At 55.8% G+C, this 23,164-nt stretch overlaps 1 protein-coding gene across 3 annotated transcripts in view; it reads left to right on the forward strand.

The window, feature by feature from the left end:
• CABIN1 (calcineurin binding protein 1) overlaps positions 1–23,164 on the forward strand; it is a 141,873-nt gene that overhangs the window by 82,967 nt on the left and 35,742 nt on the right. For all 3 annotated transcript variants that reach the window (XM_015586813.2, XM_025044510.1, XM_006908678.3), the window contains exons 28-29: positions 1,525–1,856; positions 14,193–14,306. In XM_015586813.2, the coding sequence (XP_015442299.1) occupies positions 1,525–1,856; positions 14,193–14,306 (446 nt within the window). The remainder of the gene's footprint in view (positions 1–1,524; positions 1,857–14,192; positions 14,307–23,164) is intronic.

Raw genomic sequence — 23,164 nt, forward strand, 5'->3', positions numbered from 1 at the left:
TGGACTTTATTGGTTGAGCCCCATTTGAAATGTTCTTTGAATTGAACACACTAGAAACCGGCACATTTTTGAGAAGGGCAGTGGTGCCAGCCATAAGCAGGCTCATGGTTGCTGTCCTCAAGATGTGAGTGAATGCATTTGGGACCTAAGTGGTTTCCTGAGCTCCCACAGAGGAGAGCATAGTGCTGAGATCAGATATGACCTGTTCCTCATTCAGTCAGCTTCAAATGGCCCCCAGGCCCTGTGCTAGGCTCTGGGTGACAGGGAAGGGGAGACACTAATATGCATAAAGGTAGTGGGATCAATGACCTCAGACAGGTGGGCACAGGAAGTGCTCTGCACACACCGCCCTGGGGGTTGGGAGGCCTGAAAGAGAAGCAGGGCGCTGAGTTAGAGTCCTGAGGGATGAGAGCGAATGGGTGGAGACAGGGGAGAGAGGAGGGCAGGAAGTGGTCTAGGAGAAGGGAAGACAAAAGGGAGGTAGTGACAGGGAGTGAGATGTTCTCGGTGGCTGGTCACAAGGTGTGAGGCCAGGAGGGGAGTTGGGAGGGCTGGCAGGACTGATGGCAGGTGGCCTCCCGTGCCTTGGGAGAAGCTTGACTTTGTCTTGGCAGCCGGGGGCGGGGAAAGGGAAGACGTAGAGAGTGACTACTTAGATTCTTTCCTTAGCAAGAAGAGCAGTGGTGGGCAAGCTGGTGTGCACCTAATATCTGCACAGTTATGCTTTGACTTAGCCTGAAGGGAACTTAGGGCCTTAGTCCTTGCCCATTCTGCCCTGTCCCAGCCTCCTCCTGGCTGCTGCTATAGTAGGGAAAAGGCCATCAGGCAGAGGGCAGTCAGGGGCTCAGCACGTAGCGCAGACAGGCTTCAGAGTTGGTGCCCGGCTGCTTCTCTGGCCTCTTGGAGTCAGGCTGCCAAACTCCTGAGTACCCAGGGGGCTACCTCACTCTTGACACTTGCCCACACTCCCTTCCTTCCATTCTTTTCTCCCGGGCCAGACAGTCTCCTCCTTCTGTGGCCCCAGTCGTCCAGTCCAGGCTCTCCTATGCCGCCCGCCCTGCTGTCCTGGTGGAGCAGCCCTGGCTGTCCAGGTGCCGAGCTCATGGTTCACACACAGCAGCAGCCACCGCCCCGAAGAGGGATGTCTGGCGGGCTGTGGGCTAAGGCGCTGAGTGGTGGAGCACGTGCAGCCTTGTGGGCACCTTTCCCACTATTCTATTCTATGGTGGTAGTAGCCACACCTGCCCTTTGTGGGCTGCTTCCCCGTGCACCTGCACAGGCCCCAGAGGTGGGACGACCCAGTGCCACTGTGCAGAGGGGGACCCAGAGCCCAGCTGCAACTCCTGCTCTCTGCAGCCTTGGGGCCCCTCTGCTACATGCCAGCTGAGACATCCTGTTTCACAGGGGAGGAGACTGGAAGCTGTGCCTGTCATCTCACTGAGGTGCCTCCATTGCTGGTGGTGGACTGCTGCAACGCAGGGCCTAAAACCGAGATAACTTTCTTGTCCTTCTTCTCAACTACAGGAAAAACGGAGGAGTCCTTGGAGAGCACAGAAGGCTTCCGAGCCACAGAGCAAGGCAGCCAGAAGCCTGCTGCAGACTCCCCAGCCTCTGCCTGCATCCCTGTCAAGCCCGCGGCGTCTGCACCTGCCCTGTGGGACGGCAGGAAGAGAGGGGACCCCCCAGGGGAGTCAGCAGCCTTCCCGCAGGGGCTCCCAGCCGGTGCGGAGGAGCAGCGCCAGTTTCTCACGGAACAGTGCATCGCCTCGTTCCGCCTGTGCCTCAGCCGCTTCCCCCAGCACTACAAGAGCCTCTACCGGCTGGCCTTCCTCTACACCTACAGCAAGACGCACCGCGTGAGTGGTCACCGAGCTGCACGGGTCTGGAGAGGGGTTGTATCTTCCCAGGGTCTGCAGACGTCTTTGAGGGTTGGTGGGCCGAATGAAGACAGATTGGAGCCGCTAAAGGTCTTGGGCAGCAGTGCTGGGAGGGATGGGAGAGGCAGATGCAGATGCAGGAGGTGGGATCAGTCCAAGAGTGGTCCAGCTTTCCAGGCGAGAGGTACGGAGGGATCGAGGGAGGAATGGACATGGGGGCTGCTCCCACAGTGGGACCACAAGCTTGGGTACTGGCTGTGGGTAAAGGACAAGGGCCAACAGGCTCATCACCTCTGACCTGTGAGGGCCAGTGTAGCGTCTCTCACTCCACTGTTGGGTTCCCTCACCCCTGCCATTCTCCTGTCATCCTCAGCATGGCCCACCATGCACAGCTTCCTGATGCCCAAGAGGCCTCCCTCCTCTCTGTCCCGGGGCCTAGCTTCTCTGGGCCCTGTCCCCTCTGGCTGCATCTTGCAGAGGCCTCCTCACCATCTCCCTGCCCCTGGGCTCGCCTCTCTGGTGCAGCTGCCAGGACCATCTTCACAGCCTCTGCTGCATGAGGGTTGGGTGCTGACAGATTCCTCCAGCTCCTTTTGGAAAGCAGATGATCTAGCAATTTTTAACAGCTGTGCCCCAGGCTTACGAGCTCCTAGGGCTTCCCAGCCAGACCTCTTCTGCTGGCATTTGGCATTTGTGGAGGAAGCGTGGCGTGTTGTGTGTCCTTTCACTCTCTCCGCACTTACCCAAGAGGCACCAGGAAGATATGCCCCTGGCTGTCGTGCCTTCCCGCGGAGCCACATTCAAAGGGGCAGACGGATTAAGAACATGCAACTGAGCAAGTCAAGTCCATTGTGACAAATACTACGTAGACGATAATGGGGAGACACACAGGAGTGGGGGTGCCGCTATGGCTCCTTGAAAATACCCATTATGCTGAGATCTTTAGGGTGGCCATGGGCAGAGTGGGGGGCAGTGGTGGGCTGCAGGTGGGCCTGGGTGAGCAACCAGGTGTGGGCGAGGGCCATTGCAGGTCAGAGTGGCAGAAGCAAGTAGGGGCGGCTGTGGTCTTCTCTTTGGCTGCCTCCTCAGTAAGGTCCAGGCTCAAAACCTCCTCCTTCCAGAGGCCCCTGCCAGCCCCCATCACTAGCTTCTTTGTGGGATGTTTGAAGAACCAGGAAGGGCAGCTGGACCCTGGCTTGGCACTGGTTATGTGACAGGAAGTTGTTACTTGGCAGAATCCTGGTCGGGGACTAGGCATAGGTAAGTGCCCTGTTGCAGTAGTGACTGCCCAGCATGCTTACAGGGCCCAGATGATTTTCTCAGAGCAGGACAGGTGGAGCTGGTGTTCTCTGGCCTGGGGCTAGGGCTGGGGCTAGGGGAACCTCATCGGGGGCTCCGTCTCCGCTGCAGGGTGTCTGCCTTTCCCCGCTGCAGCTGTCTGTCACTGCTGCTGGTGCCACACTTGAGCCTGGCCCGCTCACTGCCCATCCTGCACTTCACAGTGGACCTTACCCCTGGTGCCCCAGGCCTTCTGGACCCAGGCAGACCTGGGTGTTAATAAAACCCCCTCTGTAGCAGTCTGTGGGTTTCTGATGGCTGATTTCCCCCCCTGTCCCCAACACGCTTCAGCTCTGCTTTGGGAACTTTCTCCCTTCCCTCTCTCAGGAGCAGCGGAGCCCAGTGCAGGAGCTCTCACGAATCTTGGGTGGAAGGGATACCTGCAGCCATCATTTGGGCCATAGGTGTCCCCCTCTTTAGCTGTTCACCCAAGCAGCCATGCAGCCCCTGTCAGCTGTGGTCACTCTGAGCAAGACACTGAACTTCCTGTGCTGAGCCCAAGCCTGCCCCAACTGTGGCAGGTTACCTTCTCCAGAAGCAGATGCTGAGATAGAATTTGGGGTGCAAGATGCCTATCAGGGATCAGCCCTGTGTAAGGGAGCAGGGAGATGCAGGATTGGGTTGAGAGAGAGTTGAGCTGCGACGCAGACCCCACAGTCCCCAACACCCAGCCCCCACCTCCCCATTAAATGGTTTTCATCTGAGTGGGAAGGAACCATACAGGCAAATGGCTCCCCACAGTGCCAGGCACAGGCTGCTATTATCACAACCTGTCCCCTTGCTGAGTGAGTTTTTTTAAAAATGGAAAACAGTATTTATGTCAAAGGTAAAGAAAAATTGGAGAAGGGACATCCACAATTCTGCCACCCTAAAACAAAAGCTGTTTTGTGTGTATGTTTCTTCCCAGCTCTTGTGTACACCGTTGACTGTTACTTCCGAGGCTCCAGGTGCTTCAGATCTAGGAGGTGGGGATCATGTCTTCTCTACCTTACTTCTGGCTCAGGGTCACACAGGGGTGAGTGACAGCCTGGCATCGGCCTGGCAGCCTTACCTGGGCCCAGTCACTTCACTGCCTCCTGCACACTGTTAAAGCACCCATGCCCACAGTTTGTCATTTTGCTCTTTCTCTGAATGTCCCTCAGGTCATTTTGGTCACCCTGTGATGGACTGTGTAGTGAGTGGACCCTGGCTGATTCAGCCATCCCCAGTAATGTCTGCCCAGTGGACATAAGTGTTCCTGGACACCCCCTCCCTCCACCCACCCACACACACACAGCTGTCATAATCTGTTTCTGTGGCTCTTCTGTTAGCTGCATTCCCAGGTTGGAGTCCTTGGTTTTCTGAAATGGAATGCTGGTCTTGGTTCTGAGGAATATCCTCTTTCTCATGCAGCAGCTCTGCATGGATGCCAGATATGCTCCAGGCCACCATACACCCTAGGTCTTGACTTGGTTTGCTTCATTCAGACCTTTGCTGAGCAGCAGTCGACACTCCAACTTGAAGGGCAGGTTGTTAACACCTGGCTCCACTGAGAGGCTGAGTTAAAGCTCACCCTGCCTGGGGCATGCCGCCATCGTGCCCAGGCCCTCGGTGTCAGCTTGACCACAGGTCTGGGGACCCAGCTCGCGCTCTGGATGACTACTGTAGAACCATTAACTGACCAACACAGCTGTCTAGCAACAAACACCTCCCACTGTGCGTATTTAACAGCAGCGCATTGCTTCTTAAAGTCCCGCCTATGGGCCTGGTAGGTACTTCCCTGTTGCCTTCTCATGGCTCAGTTGCCGCAGGAGCATCCATCCCTGCATCTTCAGAGAGACCTCACGGGGCTATACAAGGTCATTCACAACTGCCCCCAGGTGAGGTTCTGCTCATTTCAGAGCTTTCTAGCCCAGGCCTCTGCAAAGAAACTGCCTTTAGGGCATAGGCCATTACTTGCTTACATGCTGGCAGAAGTATTTTGGGGAAAGGGGAGGGATTGTAGGCTCTGAAGCCCGCCTCACCTGGGTTCAGATCCAGGCTCTGCATGAAAACTCTCAGAGCTCAGGGCTTTTGTGTCATGATGCTCCCACAGAATTATTGTGACACCGAGGTGAGGAGTAAGCGTGCTAGGCAGTGCACCAGCCCTCAGCCTGCAGTCTTTCTATCCCCTGTCGCCTCCAGTCAGGCCTCTCACCAGGATGCCAGGGCCCAATTCCTCAGTGTCAGCCTCTCCCATGACTCCTAGCCCCTCCACCAGGCCTTCTGAGGGCTGAGTCTGCCTCTGATGGATTCTTGATACCTGCCTAAGCCCACCCTCCTGCCTAAGGTTGCTTTGCTGGCCCCCAGGCACCCCAAAGCAGGGTTCCTGCTGGCCTCCACCAATGGCCAGGGGCATCTGTGGAGCGCTCTCCACACCTTAACAGGGAGGATCACTTATGCTGATGGCCTCAGGTCCCTAAGGCCAGCTTTTGCATCACTTACAATCATGGTCTTCCCCAGGATTTTGAGCCCCGGATTGTCAGTCTGTGTTCATAAAAACGTGGCTCTTTGAGTCCACATGGGCAGCCCAGGAGAGAGACCACATGGTGTTGGGATGCTTTTCATCATGAGAATTCTGCCCTTCACTGATAGGCTTCATGGACATCCCTGCCCTGACTCCCCTACCCACTGCCTGTGGCTCATTTGGGGAACTGAGGTCTCTACCTCCAGCTTTGAGCGGGCTAGAACAGAGTGGGTTATAAGATGATCCCTGGGGCCAGTCTTGAAAAAGAATAAACTTAGAGGATTCACACTTCCCAATTTCAAAACTTACTACAGATTTACGGTAATCAAAACAGTGTAGAATATTATGAAGCCAACTGTAAGACTCTTGGAAGAAAACGTAGTTATAAATCTTCATGACCTTGGATTAGGCTATGGTTTCTTAGAAATGACACCAAAAGCACATATGACCAAAAGAAGTGAACTGGACACCATCAAAATTTTAAACTTTTGTTCTTCAAAGGACACAATCAAAGTCAGTAGACAGTCCACAGAATGGGAGAAGTGTTTACAAATCGTAAGAGACTTATACCTAGAATATATAAAGAATTCTTACAACTCAATAATTAAAATACAACCCAATTTAAAAATAGGCAAAGAGTCTGAATAAACGTTTCTCCAAAGAAGATATACGAATGGCCGATAAGCCCAGGAAAAGATGCTCAATGCCATTAGCCATCACAGAAATGTAAATCTAAACCACACTGAGACGCTACTGCATACCTGCTAGGACAGCTAGAATCAAAAAGACTTCAGCTGCTGCTCCTGGTTGCCTGGAGGTGTATGAGAAGCTGCTGCCTTGGTGGCAGTCCTGGGGCTGGGGCGGGGTGGTGAGAGCATGGGCACACCAGGGCTGTGCACTTCCTGCTTGGAGGCTAGGGTTTGGGACACTGGCGGTTCCCTCCACATCCAGTTTCCTGTGGAGGGCCTCTTGATTGGGTCACTGCTGCTCCTCAAACTTGCTTCGTTTGTGGTTGTTGTTCAGCCTCAACTTGGGGTAGGAGGGTGTTCTTCCCATTCTTTGCTCCCTCTGGTCTTCCCAGGTCACTCGATGTCATAAGAGAAAGAGGACAAGAAGCTGACTCCAGTGGGGCTTCAGGACAGCCTGGCCTGGGCCAGCACCTTGGTGTTGCCTGGAGATCTGTTCTCACAGCACCCTGTCTGGCAGCGGGGCAGGGAACTGAGGCTCAGAGGAGACAGCAGTTTGTCTTGTACCCTCTGGTGAGGATGTGGGGCGGTGTTGCCTGGAGATCTGTTCTCACAGCGCCTTGCCTGGCAGCGGGCAGGGAACTGAGGCTCAGAGGAGACGGCAGTTTGTCTTGTACCCTCTGGTGAGGATGTGGGGGGGCCTGGACTCTGCTTCCAGGGGTGGCCAGACTGGTGAGGGCCCCTAAGGCTCAGATCTTTACTCTGCTTTTACCTTGCAGATGGAAGAGACAGGCCCTCTGACCCAGATTCTTTACCCAGTCAAATGGGGTGGATGCCCAGCTTCTCGCTAAAGCCACATAGCAGCTGATGGCTGCATTAGGGCTGACCCAGGAAATGTTCACTGAAAGGCCACTATGTGCTAGGCCTGGTGGCAGAGACTGGGGGTTTAGCAGAAATAAGGCGCCACACCAGCCCCACCCTCGAGGAGGTCATGTCCAAGCACCGTAACCAGACAGTGATAGGACCGCTGCTGGTCAGTGTGCCAGGAGCAGAGCAGGGAGCCAGGGGTGGTCAGCACCCCCAAACGAGGAGAGAGGGAAGAGGAGAAGGGCCTGCCTGGGGCTCAGCGCACAGCCCACTTCTGGGACCTGGGCTGGGACTCTCTGCCTGTGTCACCTGGCCTTGAACCTGCCCACATCAAGGCTTGGCCTTCAGTCAACTTGTGTGCAGCAAAGGGCTTTCTTTCCGCTTGAGGGCAGGCCTGAGCCTCAGTGGCTGTGCTATGGGATGAAGCCCACCTTTTCCCGTGTCGCTTTCCCCCTCTGGGCTGGAACAGCTCTCTGACACAGCTAGCCCCCAGGTGGTCACCAGGTGGTCACCTAGGTTATGCAGGAGACTGAGGGGTGTGAGATGGGGAAGGGGCTAGTCAGCCCACCCTGATTGCAGCCCTGATCCTTCCCCAGACCCTGTTTTTAGGATGTGTTCTCCTCCCACTACTTGTCCCCTTGCTGTTGTACATGCTAGAACCTGAGACTCCCCTCCCGAGGGCCAGCTTCCTGAACCTCACTCAGACTCAGCCAGACAGCCAGCTGTCAGTTTCAGTCCTGTGGACAGAGCTCTTAAGCCATAAAGTGCGGATAATGGCACCTTCTCTAGTTTTGTTTTGAGGTTCAAGTGAGTTAATGCTGCCTCGCCCGGCGAAAAACATGCGTTCTAATGACAAGAGCAGCCTGCCTTGCAAGCCCCATGTGCTTGTGATTCTGATGGGAGCAGGAGCCACTCACTCTGAGCAATGCTCTAGGCCTACCACAGGCCTCCTTTCCCCATCCCAGTGCGCTCCTGGCAGCCCCGCACAGAGTCGCAACATAGCCCCAGTGGTAGGTAGCAAGGGCCCATCCGTATTTGGCATGCGTCAACATAGTGGCTTGGCTGGTCCAGCCATCAGACCCACTTCTTTGGCCTAGAACCTGTGTGGGATGAACCCAGGCCCCAAGTCTGCTTAGGACCTGTTTGGTTAGAGGCTGCCTGCTGCCGGGAGGGCCTGTCGTGCTCTGCTGTCTCCAAGGGAAACTGCTGGCCTTTGACTTCAGAGGCAGCTTGTACACCGCTGTGTGCCTGGGTGAGGGACCACTAGCTGAGCTGTAAACCACTGCCCCTCACCCTTCTGTTGTGGGTACAGTCCCCCACGTCCTTATGCCCCCGGGGGAACCTGCAGAGCCAGGTTAAATGAAAGGGCTTCTGCAGAGAGCCCCGCGCCGTCTGACTAGGTGGATATGAAGGGGTTGATCCTCCAGGCCATGACACGGTCATCCCCTTCTGGCACAGGCCAGGAGACCCTGCTGCATATGTGCAAGTGAGCGTCCCCAGGGCAGGTAGTAAGCTCCAAGTTCCATACCAGACAGTGGCCCCAGGCATCACGAGGTTGTGCCAGCCACAAAGCAGGGCATTGCCACTTTCCCTCAGGCCCTGCTCCCTTTCTCTACACACAGAAGTGGCCCCACTGCAAAAGGATGCCATGCCCCAGCCCCTCACAAGGAAGCCCTGGGCCACTGCACGTCCCAGCCAGTTATCACCAGGCTTTACTTATGTGGTTGGCAAATATTTTTTCAACTTAGGAATCTTGACTATGCATTTCTAAGTCTGTTTGCCACATGGTTTGAAGGTTCTGCTGTGCCTTTGGAGTCCAGAAGAGGTGGGGCAGATGGTTCCCATGAAGCTGGCTGCTTTCTTGGTCCTTTCTCCACCGAGCAGTGTGGATTCCAACAGTTCGAATGGGTCGAGCGCTCTGCCAGCAGCATCCATCACTGTCATCCAAACAGTAATATGTATTACTTACTGTTTAAGGTCAGAAATAAAAGTGAAACTATCACCACCTCATTATCCCACAACCCATGACGTGGCAGAAACTGCCTGCGTTTTAGTGTGTTTCTTCCAGCATGGTCCTTGTGCATTTCTGCAGGTTTATTCAGCAGCTGGCTACAGAGCGCTTGTTGTATGTGAGGCTGTTTGAGGTGCTGGGGATACAGTCGTGTGCATAGCAAAGTCCCTGCCCTTGAGTGCACACAGTGGGAATGGAGAGTGAAAACACTCCTGATAGCAGTGTATACACTCTGCCTCTATGAAGAACTGCACAGTAAACCTAGAGCTTCTAAGTTACTGTTCTGGAGAATAGGAAGGGATGTTTTAAAAGGACAGACCTTATCCCCCAGTGTCCCCTAGCACATGAGCTCTCAAGCACCCTCTTCTCCCTACATCTTCCTTGACTAAAGGAGCCCCAAGGCAGCAGCTCTGCTCCCAGCACTCCCACCTGCAGTGGCCTGGGTCCCCCTGTATCCCCATATCCTGTGGCACCTTTCTGCCTCTGGGCCTCAGATTGGTGTGTTGGGCTGGCAGTTTTCTATAAGCTATCTGTCTTCCTTTCATTCTTTCCCCAAATATTTGTCCCATCCTTCTGTGGACCTTATACTGCTCCCCGCCCTCATGGAACTGACAGACAAGTAGGGGCAGACTACAAAGCTGTCAGCGAGTCAGTGGAAAAGGCTGTTTAAGATGACCATGGGGCTGTGGGGGTGGGGCAGGATGGTGCCAGGCCAAGAGACCTACAAGGACCAAGGCAGGGGCAGGGGCAAGTGTGGCTAGAGGGCTGAGCACAGGGGAGAAGGGAGGTGACGAGCTGGCTTGTGGGCGGGTAGGCTGAAGTGCACAGCTGGCCCTTGCTTTGAAGCAGGTGAGGTCTTCAAGCAGAGGAATGCCTCTCATTAGGACCGCCCCGCCCTGCCCCGCCCCACCCCGCTCGTCTGTAGGGCATTTAGTGCATTCTGCCCTCTGGCAGAGTAGGGTCTGCGTACAAGCCTCAGGGGACCCATGAATCCCAGGAAGATGGGTGCTGCTCTCTGGCATGTGGCTCCCGTACGTGTCCCAGAGGTGTCGGTGAGCCAGAGGCTCTGGGCCAGTGGTATCAGTGACAGGGCCTGAGAGGGGGCTGCTGTGGGAGTTGTCCTTGGTGACAAATTTGTAAAGTGACTCGTTCACCCTGCAGGGGACAAGGGAAGAGCCCAGGCCTTTGACTTCCTCTGTCTTGGACTGGAAGGCAAGCCCAACTGTGCTACTTCCTGGCTCTGGGGCCTTGGCCCTGCTCTTGAACCTGTCTGAGCCTCAGTTTCTTCATCACTAAAAGGGCGATTACATGGGATGAGGAGTTAGGACGCTGTGCTCAGCCCAGGCGGCATCAAGTCTTGCCTCGCCACACAGCGAAGCTGCTCTGTGATACCGGTGCAGCATGGGGGTCAGCTCCCCCTGCCCCTCACATCACCCCACTGACCTGGGCCTTGTCAGCTCCCATCTGGGGCCTCAGACATGAAGGTCCATTTGGACGTTTTGTGCCTTAGCTATTGACTGGCTCTTTCTCTGGCGGGCCTGCGAGATAGCTGGGAGCTACGCTCCCTGCTGATGTGCAGCAGCTGAGTCTGCAGGAGGCTAATTGGCGATCCTGGTTAAGTTTGGGAGGCCAGCACTTTCTGAACTCTCCTCAGGTGCCCAGTTTTCGGGTCTGTGAGAGCCCTGGGACCTCTTCCACTGCCTCCGCCCACCCTGGTACTCCATGCTCTGCCTGACTATCCGGCAGAAGGGCAGTCTTAGTGCTGACGTCATTAGAAAAGCTGCAGAGTGCTGTCAGAGACAGAAGGATGTGCCTTCCTGTCCACAGCCTCGGGTCCTGGACTAAGGTCCCCCCTACTCCCCAACCCCACTTCCCCCAGCCTCAATGCTGTGCTCTCACCTGTCCTGAGCCGGAAGGAAGTCTTCGTTGGGTTTTATTTTCTTGGTATTCTTAAGAAAATGATGGCCACTCTAGAGATGCTTCTTCAAGCCTTGTTCCCCCATCCCCCCTCAAACGCTACTACTTAAAGAGGTCACCTGGATACTTCCCACAAGTCCCCAAGGACCCCCCAGAAGAGGCTCTGGGATCATAGTTCTGGGGTAACTTCTCTCAGGCCTTCTGTGCAGTGCTGGCCAGGACTGTGCCCTGGGTCTCCTGGGAGCACTGAGCTGGAGGAGAAGTTGGCCTAGGGCCTGGGAGGAGGGAGAGAGCATGCACAGGCTCTGGTCCCTAGGCAGTCCTGTGGCCCATATCCTCCCCTACTTCATAGTCTCCTGACTCCCCACTGTCCTCATAGTCGGCCACATCTGGTCTCTGCATCCTCAGCTGGGCCCTGGCCGCCTTGCATGTCCGGACTCTTGACTCAGTAAGCCCTTCGGCCCCGTGACAGCCTTGTGCAATCCATAGCTCAGGTGTCACCTCCTCTGGAAACCTCCCTGACCTACTCAGGCTAGACCTGATGTGGCTCTTCTTTACACTCACCTGTTGTATTCGAAGTGCAGGCGGTGGTCTCCTGTCCCTTGCCCCCTTCTGTGAGGATCCATCTGTGGCTGATGAGACTGGCAGTGGACACTTGCCTAGGCTGAGCCTCTCAGATCTGTCTGAGGAGACTGTGGGACTGAGCCTGAAGGGTCATGGCTGAGCACTGATGCAGGTGATGAGCCTCTCTCCTGTCCTCCCTGAGCTGCCCAGGGCCCTGAGGAGCCACTTGAGCTAATATGAGTTGTATTTTATTCCTTGTGACAAAGCACTCCTGACCCACCATTTCCCCACTCTGCACTGTTTCTCCAAGGCCGACCCCCTTTCTCCCCAGGCCTGCTGTGGGGCAGGGGTACAGGTAGGGGCCAGAAATCACTGGGCCAGGACTTGTCACTGGCCTCAGAAGGCTTCTTAATGGACTGATCTGGGAGGTGGGTTCTATGAGCCAGATGGCTGGGCACTACTGGGGACATCTGAATGTGAACTGCAAGTTGATTCTCCTGGCACATTGGAGTTCAGAAGTCGAAGGCTAGGACTGGGTAGTTCACTCTAATTCCTGAGTGTTGATCAGTGTAACTCCATTCTAATGATCAGGGGCCTGGTCTAGGATCAAGGACTCTTGCCCAGGTAGCCCATCTCCTCTGCCCACTCTGTTTCCCCCATATGCGAGCAGAAAAAGGGTGCCTCAGTGGATAGGAAGCCCCATCGCTCATCCTGCAAGGCTTTGGCATGGATCCCTGAGGCCCGGTCCCAGCAAACTGTAGCTGCAGCTGCCACTCCTGGACAGCCACTGAGCCCCAGCGAGAGGGGCCCCCACATAGCCCTTGATATGACTCCTGCTCAAGGGCTTCCTTCCAGGGGCGGGCTCTGAGCAAGAAAGCAGGCCACCTGAGTGTGGGGCCAGAGGGCTCAGCTGTGCAGAGGGCCATGGACAGCACGTGCCCTCTTGCCCACTTAGGGCTGTCCCTGCTTCCTAGTACTCTGGCCCATCCTTGTCCCTCTGATGCTGGCCCCACATTGAGCCTTGCTTAGTTAAGCCAGGATGGGCTGCGGCCCCATTGGGCAAGGGAAGCCTCACCTTTATGGCGCTCAGTCTTTGGCCACGCAGAGCCAGGCCATGTCCCTGTAGGAATCAGCCTTGGAGTCGATGCCAGTCTTAATCATCCAGGCTTCCCCCAGGAGATGACGCTCTCCCTCGGGCTTTCCAGGGAAGAGCCAGCTTTGTCTTCTGTGTGTCATCCAGGAGATGCTGGGTATGGGGCAGCCCTCAGCCCCACAGCAGCCTCTGGGGCATGACTGTGCAGACATGGGAGCAGAGGCTCAGAGGCAGCAAGCCAGGGAGCTGGGGTTTGCACTTTTGCCTGAAGTTGTGACAAAGGGAACTGTTTTATAAGTTTAGCCTGACCAGTCGTGAACAGAGTGGGAGCGGGCGGGACAGGCTCACGGGCTGAGAAGTGAGAGGATGTTCCCAGCAGCTGAGATGTGAAGTGGCGAAGGCCTGGCTCCAGGGGCGGGAAGGCAAGAGAGGGACCTGGGTGGTGGGTGGGAGGGTGCGGGGAAGACTGGTTGGCTGAGTGGGTGGGAGCTATGGAAGAAAACAAGCATCTGGCATTGTGCAGTCTTGGATTCCAGTCTCAGCTTTGTCCCCTCAGGCTTTTCTCCTGCAGGACACCATTGTCCCAAAGTAGGGTGAGATGGTACATGCAGGGCACTTAGTACTGGTCCCGGCCATGAGAGCCACCACGGTAAAGACCTTAGAGGGGAAGGTGGCCGACCAGGCAGCTGGTGGAGAAAGGCCGCTCTCTGGGTCAGTGAGAAGGCCCCAAGAAGGCCAAGGCAGCCAGGCCCATGCCCAGCCTCACCCTGCCCCCTAGTCCCACCTGGGCCAGCAGGCTCTTGTTCCCACCCTGCCAGGTTCCACCAAGAGGCACCATTGCCTAGAGAGTACTGGCTGAGCACTTAGACAGAGCCCCCTCCCCCGCAAGCATGCAGGCCCCTGGCATCCTACAGAGCCCCATGGAGCCTGAGGCCTGAGCCTGCGATGGCTGTGTTGCCGCCTGTGGTAAGGCGCTGCTGACATCCTGACAAGTCAGAGCTGACCATTTGGGCTAGTGGGGGTCCCCTGACAGAGGGCGGATGCTGGGCCCATGCAGCCGCTTTGCATGGTCAGGGGTTGGTCAGGGTGCGGGGTCTCTGGCTATGCCCTCCTCAGGCAGTCTGAGGTCACGCTTTCCTGAGTCAGCTGTGCTAGGCAAGAAATCAGTTCCAGAAACGCACCCCACAGACAGATGATCAAAGCCAGCAGCCGGAGCTGCGGATCGATGTCGGCAGGAGCTGCTGCTCATCGCCGCTTTGCCAGTGCAGCCAGGAAGGAGAGGACTGCCTCCCTTTCCCGTGGGCACCGTGTGCTGCCCACACACTCACTTCCAACCTACTTCTTGTTTCCCCAGAACCTCCAGTGGGCCCGCGACGTGTTGCTAGGCAGCAGTATCCCGTGGCAACAGCTGCAGCACATGCCGGCACAGGGGCTCTTCTGCGAAAGGAACAAGACCAATTTCTTCAACGTGAGTACTTTGCCTTGTTGATTTCCGAGGCTGCTTGCTGCCACTGCCTTTCACTGAAGGCATGAGAGTGGACCCTTGGGTGGGCGTTCCCAGGACCACGGGTATGCGGCATCCTAGGAGGGCAGGCAAGGTGGCGCAGTCGAGAGCGCGCCAGACTCGGGAGTGGGGCCGTGCTTGCTGAGTGACTTCTGGCATGTTGCTGCCCCCTCCGGACACCAGGTTGTCCATCTTTGGGGAGAGGCATGGGCAAGCTTGGTGCATTTTCTGGAGCCCCAGGTATTCTGGGAACATGGCAGGCAATGGTGAGAGGGGCTCCCCACCCAAGGCCCTGCTTCCCCTAGAGCAGCTCCATGTGTCCCGTGTTGTCTGGGCCACCTGGAGATTCTGACTGAAGCTGGGTCTACTGCTTAAAAATGAGTTTGGCCAGTGCTGGGCTTTCAGTGCCCTTCCGGTCCTCACATTCATGCGGGGTGGAGGCCCACCCCTAGAACAAGACATGGCCGAGCACCAAGGCCTGTCTACCCCCCGTTCTTGAGGCCCCCTAGGGCCTGCACCTGCCCCTCCCGGCCACCTCACCTGGGCCCAGGCCACCCTCGTTCACTCTGCCCTGCACAGAGATAGGTGGCCCCTCATTCTGCTCCACCTCTGAGTTGTCACCTGTGTTCCACCATCTCAGCGCAGCCAGCTCCCAGCAGGCTGGCTTTGGCAACTCACACGGACCCTCTGAGCTTTGGTGTCTTCTGTACTTTTCCTGATTCCTTGTTACATGTAGAGAAACAGAAGGGCAGAGTTGACAATGGAAGCTGAGGAGGGCAGGTCTCAGGTCTGCAGAAGTGGGACAGAGGCTGGTTATAGAGGCATATGGGTAGGGTGAGGTCCCCACCAAGAGCTGGCCAGCTGGTGGAGTGTCTGGGTCCATTGGCTCTTCTCTTCTCCCAGGCTGTGAGCGTCTGGGGGCCAGCGCTGTGTCCGCCAGCCCTCTCTCTCTGGGTATTTTATAGACAAGTAGTCGATATAATCTGTAATCCATCTGCACAGTACCAAGGAGTACCAAGGGGTTTGCAGTGAGAGAGAAGCTCCCTCCCACCCTGATGCCCTGGCTACAGATACTGCCCCATAGTAGCTACTGTTCCTCATGCTGTATGTGTCTTTCCATGGGGTATCTGCCCATTTATAAGTCAGTGCACAGATATGTCCACGAAAGACAAAGTATACAGGCTTCTGCCCCTTGCAGTTTCTTTTTCTTTCACTTGAGAGTATATCTTGGAAAGTGTTTGAGAACTTGCTGTTCTTTTTAATAGCTGCATAGTACTCCCAACCTATAGATGTCTCACAATTTACCTGCCCATCCCCTATTGATTGTTTCCAGTCTTTTGTTATTACAAACAATGCTTTGTACAAATGCTTCGCACAAACATACATTTTTGCACATATTTGAGAATACATTTATAGGATAAATTCCTAGAAACAATCCTGGGTCAAAGGGTTTGTAGTGTGCCTTTAAAGTTTTAGTAGATACTACCCTTCAAAGATCCAGCCCACACTCCCAAACTTAGACTCATTTTTTTCAGACCTCATCAACACTCTGTGTTATTGAATTGTCTCATATTGCTCTTCAGTAGGTGAAAAATGCTGTGTGTTTCATTCATTTTGAGTGGCATTGACTGTGATATGTTAGCAGTTTTTGTTTTTTCTTCTGTGTAATTTCTACTGTTAATTTTTCCATTGGACTATTGGTTCTTTTTTATTGATTTATAAGAACTCTTTACATATTAATGAAATGGGCTCTTTGTCGGTGTTTTGCGGACCTGTTTTACTGCAGTTGCTAAACCAAAGTTAGAGCCAGGCAAGTGGCTTATTTTCAGTGCGCTCCTGGGTTATTCCTCTTATAAAAGGGGCTCCTCCTATTACCTTCTCCAAAGACTAATTATTGGGATCAAGTTAGATAATGGAGTAGTACCCTAACTCAGCACATGGTAGATGCTCAAGAAAACAGTTTCCCTTACTCTACCCTCCTCCATGGTTGGTGTTTTGCCCTTAAAGACTGAGCAGTGGTATTGGAAGGAAAGACCCAACATCCCTTTCTTCCTCACCAGTGAAGCACTTGGCCTTCCTAATGGAGGAGTAGGAGGCTGACACCTCAGGCATCTGCTCCCTTGGAGCATGCCTAAGTGGCAGCTAGGTGTCCTAGGTCCCTTCCCCATTGAGCTCGCTCCTTGTAGATCCCCCTGCGATTTCCAAGCCCTTCCAAAAAGTGAGTCCTATAGGAGGGCAGTCGACTGTGCCTATAGGAGGGAGGCCGGCAGAGCCCCAGTGGGCCCAGCACATGGGCAACATCTCTCCCACAGTCAGAAGTCCCTGCAGATGCAGACCACCCAGCAACAATGTTTTAGGGGCTTTGCCTCCTCCGGGTCCCTACTTCCCAGTGACCTGCTGCCGTTACCCCCCGCAGGCCCTCTCCCAGCCTGAGTCCTGGCCACTCTGATTTCTCAGCTCTTTGGAGGTGGGTTTGGGCTCCTTGTGCTCCTTGACCCTAAAAGGTTAACCTCTGGGTAGAACTCAGACAGACACTTGCACCCCCATTTATGAAGTCCCGGCCAGTTTGGTGACAGGATGTCCCTTGCCGAGCCCACCTCACCTTGTCCTTGCCACTACTGTAGGTGGACCTCCAGAGTGGATACCTCCTCTAGCCAGGCCTCATATCTAGCACATCAGAAAATGTGACCCTGCGTGCTCTTAGCACATGAATTGGTCCAGCAGATTTTACCAAGTATGAGGAAACTGTTTGCTACCATGTTTATGGAGGAGCAGACAGCTGACTGCTGTGAGGGGGCCATGTCTCTGACAGCTGAGGCTGTAGGTTAGAGTGAGCAGGCTGGTTCTTCTGCCTCCTGAAGTGCACTGGGGTTTACCATCTGGGGGTGGGGGCAGGGGGTGGGCAAAGGCATGGGGCGGGGGCAGCCCTCGTGAGGAGGTGCAGGCTCATCGGCACCCTGACCTGCCATCCCTCCAAACTCCACTGTCCTGGGCCACCCAGGTTGCCCCGCCTTGGTATCACTCACCCAAGGGGCTGTCTGAGTGCCCCCTCCCTCGATCCTAGGGGACCCTCTTGTTATTTTTCGATAACAATTTCTGAAAACTGCGCGAGTCACATAAGACCACATTGTCACTGCAGACAGTTCAGACACACAGAGCCCAGAACCCTGGTCTTCCCACCCCCAGGCGCCGTGCGCTTCTCAGAGGGACCTCTATAAGTGGCCAGGCTTTTCTTTTTTCCAAGTGTGTATCTTATGTACAAAATCAGACAAATTTGTCAAGCAGCTTAAAAAAAATGTGTGTGTGTGTTGGGGGGGATACTCTTCAGCAACTTGCATTTTCTCACCGATACTAGGCCTTGGGGAGTTTCGCGGTGAGAGGTGTAGGCCACCTCGCCCTTTGCTGCTACCACCCTCCCGGTTTTGTGTCGTGCGTGGGCCGCAGTCTCCTTGGGTGGAAGCGTACGGGGCGCCCGTCTTTGGGCTCACAGGCAGGCTGCCGCGGGCCTCTCCGTGCAAGCAGCTTTGTGCTGTCGCCGCGTTTCTCTCTGAGTTTCTGGCCCGTCCCATCCCAGCCCAGAGGAGGTGCTCACTGAGCATTTGAGGATTGTTTCTAGTCATGTCTTCTCCCTTAACAGATGGTCTCCAAGCACATTCTCTTGGTCCAGCCATTGCTGGCCACCGTGAGGCCTCTGCCATGGGCCGCTCAAAGGCTTGCATGCATGTCTGTTCATGCTGGGCCTGTGTAGGATGCTGCGGGCGCCTGGGAGAGATGGGGAGCCCTTAGGGGATCTGAGTGGGCTCGAGTCAGGGCTCCCACTGGTAAGGTGGGTGCGACTCAGCCAGGAAGGGGAAAGAGAAGGAGGCCAGGGTTAGAGGCACCCTCAGGGGAGCTTCTCAAGGCCGGACTACACCTGAGGCGGTGCTGGCAGAGCCTTCATGGGCAGGGTGGGGGATGAGCACTGAAGGGCAGAGGAGTGTGACCTGGGCTCCATCCAGCTTTCTTGACTGGAGCTCCTTGCACACAGGGTCTGTCCCGTAGTCGGCTGAGGCCCCACAGCAGCAGAGACACAGTGTGTCGCAGGGCTCAGCATTGTGGTTGGACAAGCATTTGAGAGGGACAGAGAGAGAGAGAGAGGAATGAACTTGGTCCATCTCCAGTCCCACTCTTTCTAACTTGACTGAGAAAACAGCTCCTAGCCACCCCTTTCCTCTGCCATGGAAAATCCCTGCCTGTGGCCTGTCTGCCGAGCAGGTTGGAACTCTGGGTTGGGGCTCATGCTCCAGGGCAGGCTGGAGCCTCAGCTGAAGGCCCCATTACCCTAGGCCTCTCCCACCAGGCAGAATAGTCTGGTCTTTGCCAAAACAGAGCCAGAGTTGTTGGGACGCTGTTGTTTGAGGTCTTGTGGCCTTCCCTGCCGGGGATGGCTCTGGTACCTGTCCTTCCACAGTTAACAGCATTGGTGGGGGAGGGGGAGGGCAAGGAAGACATAGAGGCCTGGAGCAGGAGGCAGTGACGTTGGAGTTGAGCCAGTGCCACGCCTGAGGGGAAGCCAGGGGCCGTCCCTCCCTGGGCAGAGGGGGCCAGGAAAGCAAGCACCAAGTATACCATGGAGACTGAGGGCTCATCTTATGGCTTCCTGTGCAGGTAGGCACACCCCTGGGCAGGCGGACACTGGGAGCTTGGCTGCTCTGGCCAGGGTGAACTTCTTTCCCTCTTGTGGTCGATGAAGAAATGTTCCCATAGTAACCAAGCTAGAGATGGCTCTCTTTCCTTCCCCAAAATGTTTGCTTATTTTAGCAAGCAGGGTTTTTTCTTACTTCAACCCAGTTTCCAGCCACTGTGAAAGAAGCAAAGGGAGCTGAGGGCCTACCTGCTTTCTGACTGAGTGTGAGGGCACGGAAGGGAGCTGCTGGCCTTCTGCAGCTTGGCTGCCCTGCCTCAGTGCCGCCTCCACATCCACTCCCACCCACGTGGGCATCTGCCTGTGGCATAGGCAAGCAGTCCATGGCCAGTGGCACCTGGGGGCAGGTCCCAAGAAGAGCACAGACTTTGGGTTCAGGCTGGCTCAGTTCTCGGCCACTCTCCGTCTTACTTAGCCCCACACAGGGCACAGGGCTGGCCGTAGGCAGGATGGTCATGGCAGGTGGACATGAGCCCTCAGCACATGCTTGGCACGTCATACAACTCATCCTTAGGACCAGAAATCAGCCTGCACAGGGCCTTGGGGCTAATTTGTGGATCACAGTGGTATTCTAGGACAGTGCTGGGACCAGAATGGATGTAGCTGGAGTGAGGGTGGTGGGAGCCCTAACTCTTGCCTGGTCCCTTCAGAGGCTCCAGGGCCACCTTAGCTCAAGTCGGGCCACCTGAGATGCAGATGCGGCCTCCCTGCTTACCACACGGGGGCCTGGCTCAGCCGTTGGTGACAGTGGATGTGCTCACTCCTTCTTGGTCACAGCTGTGTAGCGCTCCACCGTCCGTCCCACTGCTTACCTACCTGCCCTCTTCTCATTGGATAGATGGCTTCCAGTTCTCCAGCAGTACAAAAACGCTGCCTTCGCCAGTCTCCTTCCTTACCCGTGCAAGTCTCCAGGCCGAATGACTGGAATTGGAGGCTGGGTCACAGGCTCTCTGTACCCAGTACCTCCACATATTGCCACATGGTTCTGCAGAGCCAGGCCAACTTCCTTCCCACCAGCCATTGCTCTGCCCCATCCTGGCACTCAGAACCACAGACAACTTTCATTCAGACCCTGCTATGGGATGACTGGGGTTGCGAGGAGAGCCCCTTCCCATGCCCATGGACTGTCCCTTTACCTGCCCAGGCTCTGGCGTGAGCTCCTACCTGGCAGTTACCACACAGGCCAAGTGGTTCTGTTTGTCCTGACTCTATGTTACTTAAACTGATGGGAGATACAGTTGTCACAAGTCATCTTCGTTCCTTTAAGCATTTGTGCTGTACAGCTTCCAGCCCTGGAGCCTGAGTGCCCATGAGGACGCTGATGTGAGAAAAAGGGCCCCCACTGGCTGGGCGGCCATGATAGGGGAAGGACAGAAGATCTCTAAAGGCCCTGGCTCCCCGTCCTCCTTGCTAAGAATCAGTCATACTCATTCTACTCTGACTTGCTCCGAGTTGGCTGTGGGACCCAGTGAGCAGATGCCAGGTGTTAGGGAAGGGCAGGCACAGAAGGCCCCCACTCCTAGGCCTTTGCAGAGACCAGCAGTCAGCTCTCAGCCTCTGAGCCTACCACATGGCCCAGCCCGAGATGGTGCCCTTTACACAGGCCAGGCCTCAGCCAGTGCCCCTCTGCCTTGGGAGATTGAGAGCCATCGGTTCTGATGGAGCCCAGTGCACCCAGGCACCCCAGGCAGGGAGCTCATCTAGAACAGCATTGCCGTCACCCGCCCAGTGCATCTCTGGCACAGTGCCCAGCAGGCAGGCCATGCCTGATGACCATGAGTTCCTCTCACCCTTGAGAGTTCCCTGGGACAAGATTAACTAGGAAGCAGTGGCCCCAGAGTGAAAACAGACACCATCCTGGCTTGGGTGCCCAGGAATCCAGTCCTGGCCAGGCTCTGGGGTCTGTACCCGAGAGAGCTACCTCCTGCTGCATGGCCAGACTTGGTCCTTCCCTCCCACCTCCTCCCAGTCCCACCAAGAGGTACCGTGCTGGTGGGCCTTTGGGAGCCTCTGCCCTGCTCACATCAACCCCGCAGCTGAATCACTGACACCCACCCCCGGACACCAGCCACAAGTTCAGGGCCTTTGCAGGCAGACATCAAAAAATACCCAGGCAAGACTCAAGGATGAGGTGTCGGACTCCACCCAGTTAATTACACCCCGGGGGCCCCAGGCAGCAGCAGATCTGTGCTGCCTCCCAGCAGTAAACAAGCCCAGGAGCATCAGAGAGGAGTTCTCAGCCCAGCCCAGCGCAGAGTCCTGCCTTCCTCTCTGGTCAGGGCTGGGGAAGTCAGACCCACATTTTTCTTGAAATTGGTCCTATCTACGTCACCATCTCTCCACTCAGGACCGGTCGTGACCAGTTCACGGTCCACTTCTGCCCGTCCCTCTGACAACCACTAGAAGTGTGTTGTCCCACTGTTAAACCCACTGTATGCCAGGCTTTGAGCCAGCTGCACTGTCAACAGGTCCAGGGTACATAGGCTGATCCACAAGGCTGGATTATTAGTCCCGTTTCATGAAGGTGCCAGGAGGTAAGGTGCCTTGGCCGAGGTCCAACAACCAGGTTTAGCTAGAGGAGGGATGAGAACCTCACTGTGTCTAGTGCTGAAGCCCATGCGTGGTGGCCAGCAGCTGCAGGTGGGGGAGGAAGAGTGGGAAGCCAGGGACTTGCTGGTTCCTACACTGGGATTGGCCCGTTGCTCCCAAGTAGGAGTGTTGCGTAAATGGCCCATTGGCAAGATGGGGAGGTTCGGGTGGCAGTGAACAGGTGGACACGGCCATCTAGCCCTGACCCAGGAGGTGAGGCCGAGATTCCAGTTTGATGAAGGAATAGGGTCAGTAGCTGGGCCAGGTATAGACCAGGGCCACCCATGGCGGCTGCGCTGCATATCAACTGGCTTGGGCACCAGGCCTGTGTGGTCATGGCCTCAAGCGGCTGTCTGGCTGGGTTGGGCCACCTCTCTCTGGTAGAAGCCCTTGGCCCACCTAGGCACTGGGGCTCCTGAGGCCGAGCACAGCAACTCCGGAGGCTGCCACCCTGCCTAAAGTGCCAAACCATCTGTGCCTGGCCCAGCTCAGCCTCAGGAAGTGGGGCAGCTCGTAGCGGCAGCGGCAGGACTGGGGGCTTTACTTGAGGTGCCCCCTCTGCTCCTCCACAGCATGTCCGTGAGGCTTACGTACTCTGTTAGCCCCATTGCGCAGATGGGGAGGTTGACACAGACAGGTGCCGAAGGCTTTGACAGTGAAAAGCCCTTTTCTACCCTTTACCCACCCAGCTGACCAGAGGCCAGGCCCCTCCCCTTGGACAGAGCTCGTGGCCCTGTTTTCAGACCCTGCTCATAGGCCACTTTTGGGCTGACCTATTTGCCCTGGGTGTTGGGAGAGGGGTGGGAGGGGTGCTTGTTGAGTGCGCTTCTGCAGCAGCAGTTGCCGGCACTTGTGACATGGCCACCAGAGCCCTGTGTGATGCTGGTTCTGTCAGACGTCCTTGAACAAGGTACAGAAGCCGAGGGAGTGGCCGTGGCCCAAGATCACGCAGCTAGCAAGTAGCCAGTCTGGGATTCAAATCCACGACTGTCCTCCTCCAAGGCCTGTGCCCTTAGCTGCTATGTCATTGGGAATTCAGGGGCCATATCCGGACTCTCTGCTCTATTAGTGATGTCTGCTGCGGGCACATGGGGAAGGGTGGTGAGGGTGACAGATTGTGTCCTCACCTCTCTGTTCCCTCCAGGGGGTGGCGTCCCTGATCCCTCCCTAAGACCTCTTAGTGGTGAAGCACTCTCTGCATTGCTCTTGGCCACCTTTGGCCTATTTCATCTTCCATCAAGCCATGAGAGAAGCCCACTCTTAAGGGGCACCCAGGTCCCTGGGGGAGAGGATTAGATGAATAGCAGCTGTGGGAGCCTCAGGTTTTGGGGAGGGCTGGGTGGATGGGGGTGGATCATGGGGACGTGGGTACAGGGTTGGGTTTGTTGGAGCCACAGGTAAGTTTTTCTACAGTCGAGCCTCCCTTTTGAAGCCTCGCCTGGCTGTCATTGGCCATCCTGCCCACAGGCCTTTGGCTTCCCTCAGTGCCTTCCTTGGCCTTTTAAAGCATGCAGGTCAAGAGCCATTTTTGTAGTAAGGGCTTCCCTCT

This window comes from Pteropus alecto, unplaced genomic scaffold (assembly GCF_000325575.1).
Source record: "Pteropus alecto unplaced genomic scaffold, ASM32557v1 scaffold113, whole genome shotgun sequence".
Taxonomy (NCBI): domain Eukaryota; kingdom Metazoa; phylum Chordata; class Mammalia; order Chiroptera; family Pteropodidae; genus Pteropus; species Pteropus alecto.